The 14,349-nt window shown below is 44.3% G+C and overlaps 5 protein-coding genes across 7 annotated transcripts; 4 read left to right on the forward strand and 1 right to left on the reverse strand.

Annotated features, from left to right (window-relative positions):
* Positions 1–173: 173 nt before the first annotated feature.
* GL218_02340 (putative acid proteinase a protein) lies at positions 174–1,182 on the reverse strand (the record flags this gene model as incomplete). Its single annotated transcript, XM_033578849.1, has 3 exons — positions 174–525; positions 599–747; positions 829–1,182. The coding sequence occupies 3 exons, from the start codon at positions 1,180–1,182 to the stop codon at positions 174–176; spliced, it is 855 nt and encodes a 284-aa protein (XP_033438533.1).
* Positions 1,183–4,624: 3,442 nt separating this feature from the next.
* On the forward strand, positions 4,625–6,737 carry GL218_02341 (the record flags this gene model as incomplete). 3 transcript variants are annotated; one of them, XM_033578851.1, is made up of 2 exons in its annotated part: positions 4,625–5,214; positions 5,279–6,737. In XM_033578851.1, 2 exons carry the CDS (start codon positions 4,625–4,627, stop codon positions 6,735–6,737), a joined length of 2,049 nt encoding a protein of 682 aa, XP_033438260.1. The 3 variants fall into 3 exon arrangements, with proteins under 3 accessions (XP_033438260.1, XP_033438261.1, XP_033438262.1); XM_033578852.1 differs by lacking the exon at positions 5,279–6,737 and having other exon boundaries at positions 4,625–5,242; XM_033578850.1 differs by lacking the exon at positions 4,625–5,214 and having other exon boundaries at positions 5,844–6,737.
* A 1,507-nt stretch (positions 6,738–8,244) lies between these two features.
* Positions 8,245–8,766, forward strand: GL218_02342 (60S ribosomal protein L14-A; the record flags this gene model as incomplete). The annotated part of the gene is made up of 2 exons (XM_033578853.1): positions 8,245–8,373; positions 8,452–8,766. 2 exons carry the CDS (start codon positions 8,245–8,247, stop codon positions 8,764–8,766), a joined length of 444 nt encoding a protein of 147 aa, XP_033437905.1.
* A 2,676-nt stretch (positions 8,767–11,442) lies between these two features.
* GL218_02343 (Nascent polypeptide-associated complex subunit alpha) lies at positions 11,443–12,306 on the forward strand (the record flags this gene model as incomplete). Its single annotated transcript, XM_033578854.1, has 3 exons — positions 11,443–11,679; positions 11,874–11,932; positions 11,988–12,306. 3 exons carry the CDS (start codon positions 11,443–11,445, stop codon positions 12,304–12,306), a joined length of 615 nt encoding a protein of 204 aa, XP_033438273.1.
* Positions 12,307–12,887: 581 nt separating this feature from the next.
* On the forward strand, positions 12,888–13,644 carry GL218_02344 (ATP synthase subunit d, mitochondrial; the record flags this gene model as incomplete). The annotated part of the gene is made up of 3 exons (XM_033578855.1): positions 12,888–12,896; positions 13,052–13,534; positions 13,615–13,644. The coding sequence occupies 3 exons, from the start codon at positions 12,888–12,890 to the stop codon at positions 13,642–13,644; spliced, it is 522 nt and encodes a 173-aa protein (XP_033437907.1).
* Between the last annotated feature and the right edge of the window lie 705 nt (positions 13,645–14,349).

The raw sequence follows: 14,349 nt of genomic DNA on the forward strand, positions 1-14,349 counted from the left end.
CTACTAATACCGAGAGGGCTCTCCCGTAATATCTATAGATTCATAATATAAGAAGCCCTGTTCACCATTGGATTCCCCATATTGACGCTAAAACGAGAAATAAATTACGTGTGCTAATGAGGAATAGAACCGTGCATTATCAAATCTGTCGGGCAAAAGACTATCTATTAGTGCTAGTGACTACCGCGTGGAGTCCATGTCTTCCCCTGGGGGGAGTAAACTACAAAACTCTTGCTGTCGATTCCCTCCGGTATGGCAACTTGTCTCCCAGCATCGATCATGGTCCAGTAGTCCTCCGTTCCTGAAGTGAGATCATAAAATTCGCCACGTCGATCTATAGTTGTCATGCTAGAAAATGTAACATTGCTGAAGATCGGTAGATTTTCTCTGTCTTTTGCAATGTCCCATTCCTGGAAGAACTGGGCGACACCAGAGCCAAGACAAATCTGAAACTTTGGGTCCTTAGGTGAGTCTGCTTCCACTTCCGCTGTATATTCTTGGCCGGTGCGGAGGTTCTTCATATATCTTTGGGAGAGGCGTTAGATCATTATCATAAATACGGATATTTATAATGGGAGTCGGGTGGGGCTTCACTTACACATGGCCCAATATGCGAGTGTACACATTTACGACTACCATTATCTGGTCACCAGGACTGACTGCAAAATTTTCCTTGGGGATGGGGTGGGCTCCGGCTGGAAACCACTCGACCCAGGCACCCGCAACGATCGCGCCATGCTCGTCCATCTATATTGGGAGATAATTAGCACTTTCGTATCGAAATCGAAATCGAAATCGAAAGAGAGAGAAAAAAAATAGCTTATTTACCTCGATATTCGTCCCTGCCTGGAGAAATGGATACCAATTCTTATTAGCACAGCCGTTCCCAAGAATCCCGACCCACTGTGCTAGAGAATGTCGGTTATTGGGGTTGCTGAGGTCTGCATTGTCAGGTGCTTTGCTCCATGGTATATTCCACTCGGCGGAAACAGTGCGTATGGCGGGTAGTTCCTCTTCTTTTCCTGTGGTTTCGGTTTGGTTTATATTTATAACCGCGCCTCCGAGGAAGGAAGAAACGTATTTGCTCATGCCTAGGCCGATAGGCCATCTTCCTCCAGGGGAGCCGCTAGCAAGAGCGACAAGCATGCAAAAGCACCAGAGAGTGAGAGTTGGTACGTGCATGGCGAAGTTGTTGTTGTATTTTGTTGGATGAAGCAGCGTAAAAGAATGGAGGGAAAGGTAGAAAATATATAAACGAGAAGCAAATCACATCCGAAGTTGGAGGTTTCGAGCTAGAGATTACACGATACCCAACAGTCACTACCTAAGTACTCATATATATTCGCTATTAATTATTTATATTAGTTTGCTCTAACAACGGTCACCTAGGTGGACAGGATCTACGATCTCATTACTGGGGTAAAGGACACACGTATATTGAAGACTATATTCCACACGTGTTGTCCCGGTCTTTCGGGTCTGTGAGTCACTTTATATCAAACCTGGCAAACATGACGAAATTCAGGACCTATCAATGAAATGAAACTAAGTAAATAAGGAGAGGCCTTGATGTAAATCGAGGCGATCAGCTTCGTTTTCTCATACTAATTAGGTCGCCCTTATAACCCTATTTACCTTATTATCCTAGATAGCACTGCTATCTTAACCTGTGCTAATCCAGGTACTTTATATTGCAATATCCTTGGATTATAAAGTTGTGTAGCTTATCAAATAGGCTACGGTGTAAATCGCAAATGGTACACACCAAACCTAATATAAAAGCTATAAGTGTCGCTTACGATCTCATCCTTGGCAATGAAAAGGTTTAACCTCAAGCTAATAGGATAGTAAATAGACTGTGGGTACAAAGGTAATGGCTAGAATGGACCCCGAAATCTCCTGCTTCTTAACTTACCTAGGCAAGATATGCGTAATAGAAAAGCAGTATACTCTTTACGTCCCCAATTGCGGCGAGTGGAGTGAATAGATGCCTCATAAATAAAGAGTATGTAGTTTATATGATGGATCAATGTAGGTTAACCCTTACACGGATAAGCAGCCGACTCTAGCAGTCCATATAGAAAGCTCATGAAATCTGATTTCCATGTCTGTATTTATATGACGTATGATTGAAGTAAATTGCTATCTAGACAATATCCCAGGTAATCCCGGGCAAGTTCATACCGGAGCTAACGTGGCTAGTTTATACCGAGTCCTGCATGAACAAGGAACGGTGAACTTAATGTTATTAGTGGTCATGGTAGAATAAGCAAACAGGTATGGTCCGGGGAAAGATGGAATTATCTTGGTGCTACTGTGGTAGCTCGAGCCGCGTCCCGGGTGTCTGGGATTGACTACAAGTAAATGCGTAAGACTGATTGGTGGATCGTCTCGGGACGTCTCAGGCGAGATGACAGCCGTTGATGTAGGATAATCTGATCGACATCAAGAATCGGTTAGAAGCGAGTATGCATTGAGGAGGTCCATAATCCAGCGAGGATCAAATATTTACGCATTCCCAAGTTCTAACATAAAAGTGTGTTTTTGAGCTATTGAGCCACCTTGGGCGAGAACGTTTCTCAACTTAAAATCGGGGAAACGAAACTTAAGCTTGTAACTCATCAACCTCAACAGTTTATCTTTTTTTTTTTTTTTTAATTTACTTTAAATTTTTTTAAAATTTTTTTTTTTTTAAATTTATATATGAATATCATAGGATGCAGCTGTCTTATGTATATATATATATATATTATGGAAGCGAGTGGGAAAAAGGACTTATACAATAGACTAGTAATAGACTATGTGGTATTAGCGGCGGTTAATACAGTCCCGGTCTCTCAACTGTCCTGTTGTAGCCTAGGGTTTACCGGCAACCCCCACATCCCAAGCTAAGGTATGATGTAAAGTGTCCCGGACACCTGCTGATCAAAGCCGTTGTTACCTTGCTAAATTTAAGCTTAGTGTAACTATGCAGTTATAGTTGCAGTACCGTGCTTGTATTGATATAAAACTTACAAGGATATTAGCTACTTCGCTTTCTATGTAAATATATTATATGAGATATGTAGAATATAAGAGAGACTCGGCCTACCCTTTCGGTCAATAACGGTTTGAAGAAGGTACCTAAGGTATGTAAGTGGGGGCGAGTGAGGTGTCACGGAAGTCAAAGTACACTTTTAGTTCTGGGTTTAGAGTTTTTTAGCCTTAGCAGCCCTTGGCCAATGCTTTAGCCGATGTAGCGTTAAAAACTAGCGGACCCGGTGAATCGATCAGGAGGGAGGGGAGATCCCATGGACCCATGGGCCATAGCATAGGTATTTTCCATGGCGCCAATTGCTTTCTCCAGTTCCAATACAACCAACCAATACTATCAATGTCTTTTGACAGGTCGTCCACATTTTATGTATATTTACATACTTATACCCAAGTTATTAATATGGGCTTCATGTAATATTATTAATTCCTATAGTTATTTAATTCCTATTGTTTTCTACCTCGACTTCATACCCTCTGGAATGACTGTTATGTACGATTGGATACCCTCTCCGCATCTCGTCAATCATTAATTCTGTGAAAACCTCATTCCGCTCGTCATCCTGTCGTCTTACCAACGTCAATGCAAACCATACGAGTTGCTGCATCAAGTAATGAAGGCGCCTATATTGAACTATTATACCTAACTAAGATTACTCTCGAAGCTATCTTTCAACAAACCGAAAAATCCTACAGGAAATCCTTCAAACATACTATGCTTATAGATCAACACAAACAGTGAATGCGGCCATTATTCCGACCAATCCGACCTGTCACGCTTCACCCGCCCTCGCCCTCATCCTCGCTAATACACCCCTTACCCTTGCCAGTAGCTCCGTTCTCGTTGGGAGTTTCTCGGCCAATCTCCACGTCCTCTACCACCCCGCGACCTAATTTGCAGCCCAATCACTGTATCGTATCATTTCTATCTAGCTAGCGAAGCTGGCAGTCGGCTGCTTGAATCAAATCAACCAAAGCCTTGTCCTCGAGTCTGACTTGTTTCGTTCCTTCAACGTCTGATCATTTCCTTCTGACTGACCGCATGTTTTGGTTGCCTGGTAGCCTACCTGCATTTGCAAAACCTACGGCTGTGACTACTGCTATATTACTACATTACTACATGATTCAAACACTTTCTAAGTCGTACCGTCACCGTCTCTATCCTAGGTATCTGTTTGTTATGGATGCCGCGGTCTCTCTATAATAATCATCTATAATAATAGGCACTTAGCGTTTGTCGCTGTCGGATTACGGACACTTGCATAGTTGCTGCACTCGACAGATCATTATCAAATCTGCAATCAGATCACGCATCATAAAATCTGGTCCAATATCTTAGCCGGGTTTGTTATGGTATTCTCCACAATCTGCCCACTCAGGCATTGCCGGTTGGCCGCATTCCAAAGGTCCATAGTCACCGGTGCTAGGATCTATCGACGCGCCCCATCGCAATCCGGTCCCCCCCCACCATCGCCTATTGATATTCCATCTTCTAGTGTAATAGTCAAATTATGAGTTTAGTCAATTGACTGATCACGCAGACCGGACTGCTGTTTGAAGGCGTCTTTTTCGTTTGCTGCCCGTCCCCGTCATGGCTGCAACTGTTCAGAAGCTTCCGTCCTCGGACTTAGCCGAAAGTCCAGACGATACTATTCCTGAACTAACAGAAGCCGACTACTTAACTCATGTCCTACAACTTTCGTCTGAGAAGACCGAGGCTTATCTCAACAAACTGATCATGAAGGCCACAACTTTGGGTATTACTATCTCACGGCCGTCGAGTGCTGTCTCGATAAGAAATAAACGAAACCCGTCTGGCGCCAAATCGAGCATCACCATAGATACAAATCATGCCCGCACTGCGTCTACGGGGTCGGAGGGCTCCACGAGCACGACTCTTACTTCATATTCTTCAACTAACAGCTGTCCCGAGGCCATGGGGCGGAGCGTTGCAAGGAAGCGATCCAAGGCTCTCACTTTTGCTCAATATGAGAACTACCTCGCCCAAGCCGATCCGAATCTCAACCAACCTAAATTCATATCATCCTCACCCACAGAATCCGAATCAACACCAAGCATTTTCAGTGTTGGCACGAACAAGAGCTACCTGAGTTTTAGAAGGGGACTTTCTAAATTGCGCCGTAGACGAAAGACTCCGTCTTCTCTTGGACATATCGTCATGTTTGTCAAGCACCCCGGAAACTTGTAGCGTACGCGGTACTAATAGCTTCATGTTACTATACAGGTCATGCAGTGCGTGCCGAGAAGATCTCCAAGTCGACCAGCCTCTCCAGAGATTACCGTGCGGACACAGCTATTGCTCGAGGTGTCTGAAGATCATGATCAATCAGGCAACGACTGACGAATCTAAAATGCCGCCGCGTTGCTGCACCCAACCAATACCGAGTTCGATAATTAAATCTATATTATCCCGTGAAGAGCAACATAGGTTCCTAAAAGCCGTGACACAATTTAGCACGCCCTGGGAATCGAGAGTATTCTGCTCCAACCCAGCCTGTGGTGAATTTATACCACCGCGGATCAAAGTTGACCCCAAATATCCGTCCCAAGCTATCTGTCGAAAATGTAAAACGCGAGTTTGCGTTATGTGTAAGAGGGGCGCTCACTCTATAGGCCAGGATTGTCCGGATGATTGGGAATTGGATGCCGTCTTGAAGATGGGAGAGAAGTCAGGCTGGAGAAGGTGCTACAAATGTAGGTCACTTGTTGAGCTTACGCAAGGCTGCACGCACATGACGTGCCGATGTCGAGCACAGTTCTGCTACATCTGCGGCGCAGTCTGGGATCAGATGGTGGGTTGTCCTAACTTCTGCAATGGCGAGGCTGTGATGGAGGATCGGCGCCGCGAGGAAGAAGCCCGGGCGGCAAAACTTGCCGACGAAGAGGCAGCTAAGCAAGAAGCCGCTGCGAAAGAGACAGCAGAGATGCTCGAAGCAGTAAGACGCAGCCACAACTGCGAGGAATTCAAAGCATTGCGAGAGGAGCAAGTAAAGGAGATGGAGAGATTTCACGTTTTCGATAGGAGATCGAAATGGCTCATGTGGACTAGACATGCCCACGCAAAGCTCGCCCTCGTAGAGAAACACTCAGCGGCTATCGAGCGGATGAACGAACGACATAACAAGACGGCGGCTAATCTTGAAGACCGTCAAGTTGCTGCAGAGATGGAGCTGCGCTCAACATTAGAACAGAGCGAGAGAAACGTGCGAATTCGGCTCAAGCATATGGAAGCATATTGTGATGGCCTCGGCAAGAATCCAGACGGAGGCATGCCTTCCCGAACTGTGACGGAACGGGATCTAAGAGAGCTCGGGCAGCAGTATAACGTTGAAAAGAACATGAAGCAACTTCATCAGGCCAAAATCAACGTTATGCGGGATAGACAAGCCAAAGCCCTCGAAGAATTACTCGAAAGGCAAGAGTCGGAAATGGGTAAACTAATTGAGAAGAATAGGAAAGAACTGGAGAGTCTCGAATCTGATTTTTCAGATGAGGAAGATGCTTTGACGACGACAATGAGCCAGCGCAGAGCGACACTTCAGAAACGATGGGAACTCGAAATGGAAGTAATGCGTAAGGAGCTGGAGAACGACAGAGGACTGAGTTACGCTTCGATGAGCCCCCCCGAATGGTTGTATGAAGAAGAACCGTCAGAGGATGGCCTCCCTGCCGTAGATGAATAGGGTGCCTTGGTTGACATCCCGCTTACATATTCAACAAATACTCCTTTAGGTGCCACGGCATCTCGATCTCATAGTTATCTATGATTATCCTTAATCTCATATGTACATGCTATGGGTATCTCTGCTTGCTCTCCTCTTTGCGGTCGTAGAGGGCTTGGGTGTCTAGATACTCAAGCACGGGAGGGAAGGTGGAGTTTACAGGTCTGCAACCTTGCACGGCGTCAGAATAGGGATTGCATAAGGTATGAAATATTGGAATTAGCAAATTTATTGGGATATACCCGTAAATAAGTCATCATAGAATGGTATGCTTGATCGAAGATGGTACTAATATTCAGGTACAGTACCTACCGAGAAGGCTGCCGGGGTAAAACCGTCCGTTAGCATAATATAATTATTAGCCATAAACTGGTTTGAGTGCTAATATGCTGAAAATCGAAATGTATGGTAGTCGGGGGGTTGGCATTAGATGTCGTTCACACTACTATGAAACTTTCCATGAGACTTAGAGGCACGCAAGGACACGAGTAACTGGAACTGATGATGATCGATTCATACTTCATAAACAAATAATATTTATTGAATGATGCCATACTGTAACATGGCTGTTATGAAGGCTTGATAAACTAAACGCTCTCAAAAAATGGTTATGCTCAATAATAATGAATTAGATAAACCCACATAATCCTAGACGACCGATAAAATCAGTAGCCTATTTCTAGGCGGTCCTGTAGATAGAGTTAGCTATTGTGCTATAAGCAATATATTCGATTGTATAGTGTAACTCATAAGAAAGCGTTCAGAATATGTAAGAATTAAATATCACCTTACCACTCGATATAGCAGCTCTGGCGAGAGCGCCATCGAAGTGGAATCAATCGCAAATTACCTCATCATAACAAGTAAGATATTGTGAGAATATCTTAGGGGAGGATTAAAAAAATAGAAGCTTACCTATTATATGATGTTTATCATTAATGAAAGTTGACCTCTGGACAGTTCTTGCCTTTAGCAACCAAAGAAGAAAAAAAAAAGATTGATGAACAGTTAGAAGGTTGAGGCTGCAGAAAGATGTTGAAAAGAAATCTTTTTAGAAAAGGTCTGCAGAAGGACCCACTTTGAAGATGCACTAAGATTTAGCTGACCTCGGGTGCGGTTTAGGTGAAATTCCGGCTTAGCCCTAACTTGCCCACACAACATTCCAACATTCCAACTTCCCACCGCATTGTGCGCGACCGAAGAAAAGTTCAGCCCAGGACAATTCAAGGTAAGGAGGGATTTGAGCCAACATCACGACATCACCAAATCAGTAAGTCTTTCTCTTTTCTCCTTTCTCCATTCTCCATTCTCCGCCAACCAAATGATCTTCTAAAGAAACAATCACATCTCTCTTTTTCAATTGTCTCTTTTTATTTCTCCATCTTCCTATCTTCCTATCTTCCTATCTTCCAGCCTTCTTATAATACCCACTCATCTCTAACAACAACATTATCAGCACACCGTCACAATGGGCGACGCATCGATCGAATCACCCGAATGGCGCAAGGTCGAGGTCGGCCGTATCGTCCTCGTCCAGGGCAACGGCCCTTACGCCGGTAGACTGGCTGCTATTGTCGAGATCATCGACCACAAGCGCGTACGTTAACCCCGAAATCGGCAATCTGGAAATTTACGAATCTCATGTAATCATGTATATTAACTTGGGAATATCTAGGCTCTGGTCGATGGACCTTCGTCAGACCCTAAGCTGGTCGTTCCCCGACAAGCCATCTCTTTCGCCGACGTGCTCCTGTCCGATCTGAAGATTGCGAAGCTACCGCGCGCCGTCCGAACAGGAACCCTGCAGAACGCATGGGCGAAGGCCGAAATCGACGGCAAGTGGAAGGAGAGCAAGTGGGCCAAGCGAAAGGACCAGACGGAGCGAAGAAGGGCGCTCACCGACTTCGACCGATTCAAGGTCATGCGACTCAAGAAGCAACGACGATTCGAAGAGCGAAAGGCTCTGGCCAAGGTCAAGGCATCTGCATGAGCGGCAATAGGAGCATGAAGGGGGACGGAATGGTCGATTCTGTTATAACGGTCTCTTTCAGCTGGAGAGGAAGGTAGTCTACGGATCTGGTCTGCATGAAATGACACATTGGCATGGGGTTGCTGGTTTCTTCTGATTCGTCTGGCAAGACCTGTATGTCACTCATAAAAATCTCGATGAGGTGACCGGCGTCAATGATACGGAAATTCACAACAACTTGAGGCTGTCTTCTACGTGATAACATCTTCGCCGGGTGAAATTTGTGCTATCACATAGACATACCTAGATCCTCGAGTTTGCACAAGTGTAGATTCGATACGCAAGTTGACAATACAATCCCTCCGAGGGTCCCTAATACATAAATGACTACTGAAAAATTTGGGGCATGTCTTTTCTAAAAACCCCATCTCTAAAGGGAATAGGTATTTAAACATTAGTAGATAAAGGAGCTTTAATTACCTGCATAGGTAGGTAAGTAGAAGATGCTCTGACGCACTTTGGGTACTTCCATGCCGTAGGTATCTCGGATAACGTTAGGTAGTCGCATTCATTGTGAACGTACCTAATGTACATATAATTGAGCACGACTTCCGCCACTCGGGCAGGTAACTTCCATACCAGGTTTTGGTGGATCGAATAAACCGTTATTTTACCGTTATTTCACCATTTGCATATTTAAACGTTTGAAAATCAAGACTTAAGTGAACGACGAATAAGATTTTATATCTATTGAAGTTATTTTCAACGTTTGAAAGTGATTGGAATGTTTATGTATATAGCTATTTATATTCCCAAACGTTTTACTTACCGTAGCGGCATTGTATGGGTTTCAGGAAGGATTCCATGCGTAGATTATCATATTACCCATAATAATGGTTAAAATGGGTAATACCATATCTTATAAAATTATAATTCTTTTGTAAAAAATCATTCCTTTCCCAGGAATGATTCCTTGGAACTGAAGGCTCTGATTGGTTGGAATAAGTGGGATTAGGGTCATGTGACCCCCAAAAACCTTAAAAATCAAAAAAGCTAGGATGCCTGGGACTCGAACCCCAGGGTCCTAGCCCCACCACAGCACGTCCCACTAATTAATGCGGGAGTGTTGTGATTGAGCTAGCAGCTCTAGTGGGTGGCCAGTCCACTAGTGCTGAAAGATTACCCGTTTTTGAACCTTATTACCCACACTTTCATTTTTTTAATATTGTAATAATATTTTATCCAATCAGGATTCTAATTCCCGTACAAGAAAAGATATCCGATACAAGAATCATTCCACCCCCCAAATATCATATCTCAAAACCACATTTTGCCGGTATGGTATTTTCAAACGTTATAGCGTTTATAGAAAGAGCTATAAAATCTACGGGAAGGCCACGGGAAGGCTACGGGAGCCACGGGAAGGTATAAATTAGGTAGGTACGTATATCATATAAATATGGGGGGCAGGCAGGTAGGCAGGCAGGTAGTTAGTCAACCAGTCAGTCAGTTAGTCAATCAGTCAATAGATTACGAATACAATTATTAGTTGAATTGATTATATAAGACTATTTAAGGGACTATTTAAATATAAGAGATTATATGAGACTGGCTAGGAGACTGGTTATATATCTAATTAGCTAAGATATTAAAAGGTTAAGGGATTGACTGACTGACTGACTGACTGATTGACTGACTGACTGACTGACTGACTGACTGACTGGTTGCCTGACTGGTTGCCTGACTGGTTGACTGACTGGTTGACTGACTGGTTGACTGACTGGTTGGTCAAAAAGTTGAGGACTTAGAAGAAAAAAGGATGAATGGGAAGGAAAGGAGGGCCCTTTATATAGACCTATATACCTGTATACCTGTATTGCCTTAGATTTGCCTGTACAACCTTGATTTTAAATTAGGCCTTGTCTTGTATGGCCTTGACAAGGGTGTAAGGTCGTGATAAAGGCTTTTAAACCGACGGGAACGACGGGAGTACGTATAAATGCTTAAATATTTGAAGCTATATTGAATATTCGAAAGGCTAAATATTTAAAAACTTGAACGTTGAAAATTTTTTAAACGTTTAGATATTATTTGATATTAAAATGGTGGTAAATACTAAGAATGGCTAACGTTTTTGATCTTAAATATTTAAATGAAATAAATAGTATAAATATGGGTCAAAAAAGTAAACGGTTATTGAACTGTTTATTCGATCCACCAAAACCTGGTATGGTTCCAATTCGTAAAGGCACATGTACATACGTTAGGTACATAAAAGAGCCACTTCTGCCACTCCATGCATGGAAAATACTATAAATCCGTATTTGGACTAGCGCGGGCACTCGCAAAACTGGCAAACCCTAGGCCAAACAATTGACGAAAGTTCACAGCTGTAAGCAACTTTTCTTCGTAACCGAACCGCTCAACCCCCCCAAGGTACAACCAATCACCCCCGCTACCTAACTTCGGCGTCCTTCTTAAGTTGTCGCTTTGGTAAGTTATCGACATTTCCATAAATTTTCTTCTTCGTATATACCTCAGATATATTTTCCATATCAAATGTAAGAGTTGTCTTGAGGGAGATGGCGAACAAAATTTTGAGGGCTTGGTACCTCAAAAACCCCACGATATCGCACCCACCTCGCACATCGCAGAATAAATAGCTAATTTCGACCCCACCAGACTCTCACATTCAATATGGCCAACCCCAGAGTCGAGGAACTTCCCGATGAGGAGCCCAAGAAGGTCTCCGTCGAAGAGCACGACGACGATGACAGCTCCGATTCCGAGATTGAGGTCGGCGAAGGTGGTGCTTCAGGCTCTACTGCCGTTGTCCACTCCCGTAACGAGAAGAAGGCCCGCAAGGCCATCGAGAAGCTTCACTTAACTCGCGTTACCGGCATCACCCGAGTGACTCTCCGACGACCAAAGAACGTAAGTAAAGCGAGCAAGAAATATTTGTTTTGGTTGGGGCATGCAATATTTAGTTAGGATTGTGCGAAAAAGAAATAGGACATATCAAGTGTATATCTTGGCACGTTTTATAGTTTTGCGCAACGGGGAGGATTATTCGCTTCCAGTCAGATTAGATGGGGATGTCTGTTCATGGCTAACCGCATCGCCTACAGATCCTATTTGTTATCAACAACCCGGAAGTCTACAAGTCGCCCAACAGCAACACCTACATGTAAGAGCCCACTGCAACTGCATTAAATGTTTAATATGTCTAACAACTTTATTAGCGTCTTCGGTGAGGCCAAGATTGAGGACCTGAACTCGGCTGCCCAGCAAGCTGCGGCACAGTCCCTCGCCGCTAGTGGTGGTGAGCACGACCATGCTGGCCACGACCACAGCCACGGCGAGCCCAGCAAGGCCGTCGAGGACGCTGAGGAAAAGAAGGATGATGACGATGACGACGAAGAAGTCGATGCCGAAGGGCTCGAGGATAAGGATATCGAGCTGGTTATGACTCAAGCGAACGTCAAACGAAACAAGGCTATCAAGGCCCTGAAAGAAAACGATAACGACATAGTCAATTCGATTATGGCGCTGAGCGTTTGATAACGGAGCTTGATCGGGGAGGATAGATCTAACTGCGGGCGCGTTGGCTGGATGTATGCGACAACGGAAAAGTCTGCAAGAGGAAACGAAAAAACCAAAAGGAAAGTTAGTTAGCTGTGTATTACATGCTACGATATCTTGCAATGGATTACTGAGCCGTTGTGAATAATTTACTTCGAGTTCAATAACGATTCAACTGTTACGTTGGTGACTGCACCTTTAATATAATCTTCTCTAATGTTAATGTGAGATCTTGCAATGTGATATACGAACATCAAGCCACAGTAGATCAGGTCCAGCAGATCTCCATTAGTAAAATGGCAATAGGCGTTTGTAATACCTTACTACAGGTAATAGATGCGTACCTACCTAAATTTATAAGTACGAGGTACCTTAGGTACTCTTCAATCTCCCGAATGCAGAAGGGCTATTTGGTCACGTGACTTATATAATCACGGGACTTTGGCGATTGTGGCACCCTGCAAAACGTCGGAGTTCTTCGGCTGGGATACAGCAACAACATCCACTGCGAATTGCTTCACATCTCCACTCCTTACCTTTTCCCTCAACATATCACCAAAATGGCCGCAGTAAGTACTCCTTCTTGCAAGATCCCCTAGAAAATACGGTTGAGCTTTTCAAAGGCAGTCATGTTACCAATTAGATTGGCAATTCCCCCGGAAACTTCTGCTGAAAAATGAACCAAGATGAGCTAATTTATAATTTTCCGTTTCCTCCTTCGTAGCGAAGCGCAGCCCTCAAGCTCGACTGGACCAAGGTCACCTCCTCGCTAGGTCTGCGCGGACAGACCGTCGCAGGCCTTCAGGCCTTCAAACAGCGCAACGAGAACGCCCGCCGCAAACTGCAGGCTCTGTCGGAACTGCCGACGACGGTCGACTTTGCGCATTACCGATCCGTGCTCAAGAATCAGGCCGTGGTCGACGAGATCGAGAAGCGTTTCGCCGCCTTCAAGCCTGCCCAGTACGACGTCACTCGCCAGCTCAAGGCCATCGAGGCTTTCGAGATTGAGGCTGTCAAGAATGCCCAGAGTACGAAGGAGAAGGTCGATTTGGAACTTAAGGACCTCGAGGCTACCCTGACAAACATTGAGACCGCTCGCCCCTTCGAGGAACTTACTGTTGATGAGGTTGCTGCTGCTGAGCCCTCGATCGATGAGAAGACGGCTAAGTTGGTGTCCAAGGGCCGCTGGTCCGTTCCGGGATACAAGGTATGGATATACCCCCCTGTTACTTGCAGGATATATATATATATATGCTATGATGATAATGATGCTAACACCTTTTGTAGGAGAAATTCGGCGATCTTTCCGTACTATAGACAGCTTGCGCAGCGTAGCAACCAAAATTACATTACCGCTCTCTTTCCCTTGTGTACTCTAGCATTGTAGATAGGAAAGCCGGGAAGAGGCTGAGAAAGTGGAATTACAGACATTGTTAATCAAGTCTTTCGCGCGCGCGCGTGTATGTGTTCGTGGTCTATAATTATTTTTGGGCAGGTGATATACTCTCCGTCTTGAAGTATTAATCTAGCTTCGAAAATTACTTACCTAAGAGAGGTGGTATGTGGTCTTGGTTACTTGGTACCGAAGTCTAGTACCTAGGCCTTGTTCTTCATCGGTGTTCGTAGTTACTTAAGCGACTGTTATATGCAGAGACCAGTAAGGCTTACTGCGTGGGTTATAGGTGAAGATGATTATAATTTCGAGGAAGGGGTAGACTACAGCTATGGCCAAGTTATTGATATATAAATTGAGCTAATCCTAGTACATGGATGTTAAGAATCTCATTCTAAGCAACCATTCACAAGGCTGGCATGTAGCAAGACCACGTACCAGGTAAGTCGAGTAGTGCTTATACCCCTTATCAAGCTATTCTTTAGCTCGCTTGAAGGGGAACATAATAAGGTTAAAAAACAACTACTAAGTATTGGATAGGGGACACTCTGATCATTAGATAATCCAGAATAGCCAAGAGCATCATAGAAGTTAGAAGTGAGAGAAACGTTGCGTAGGTAGTTAGCAAT

This window comes from Daldinia childiae (genome assembly GCF_008694065.1).
Source record: "Daldinia childiae strain JS-1345 chromosome Unknown Scaffold2, whole genome shotgun sequence".
NCBI lineage: Eukaryota > Fungi > Ascomycota > Sordariomycetes > Xylariales > Hypoxylaceae > Daldinia > Daldinia childiae.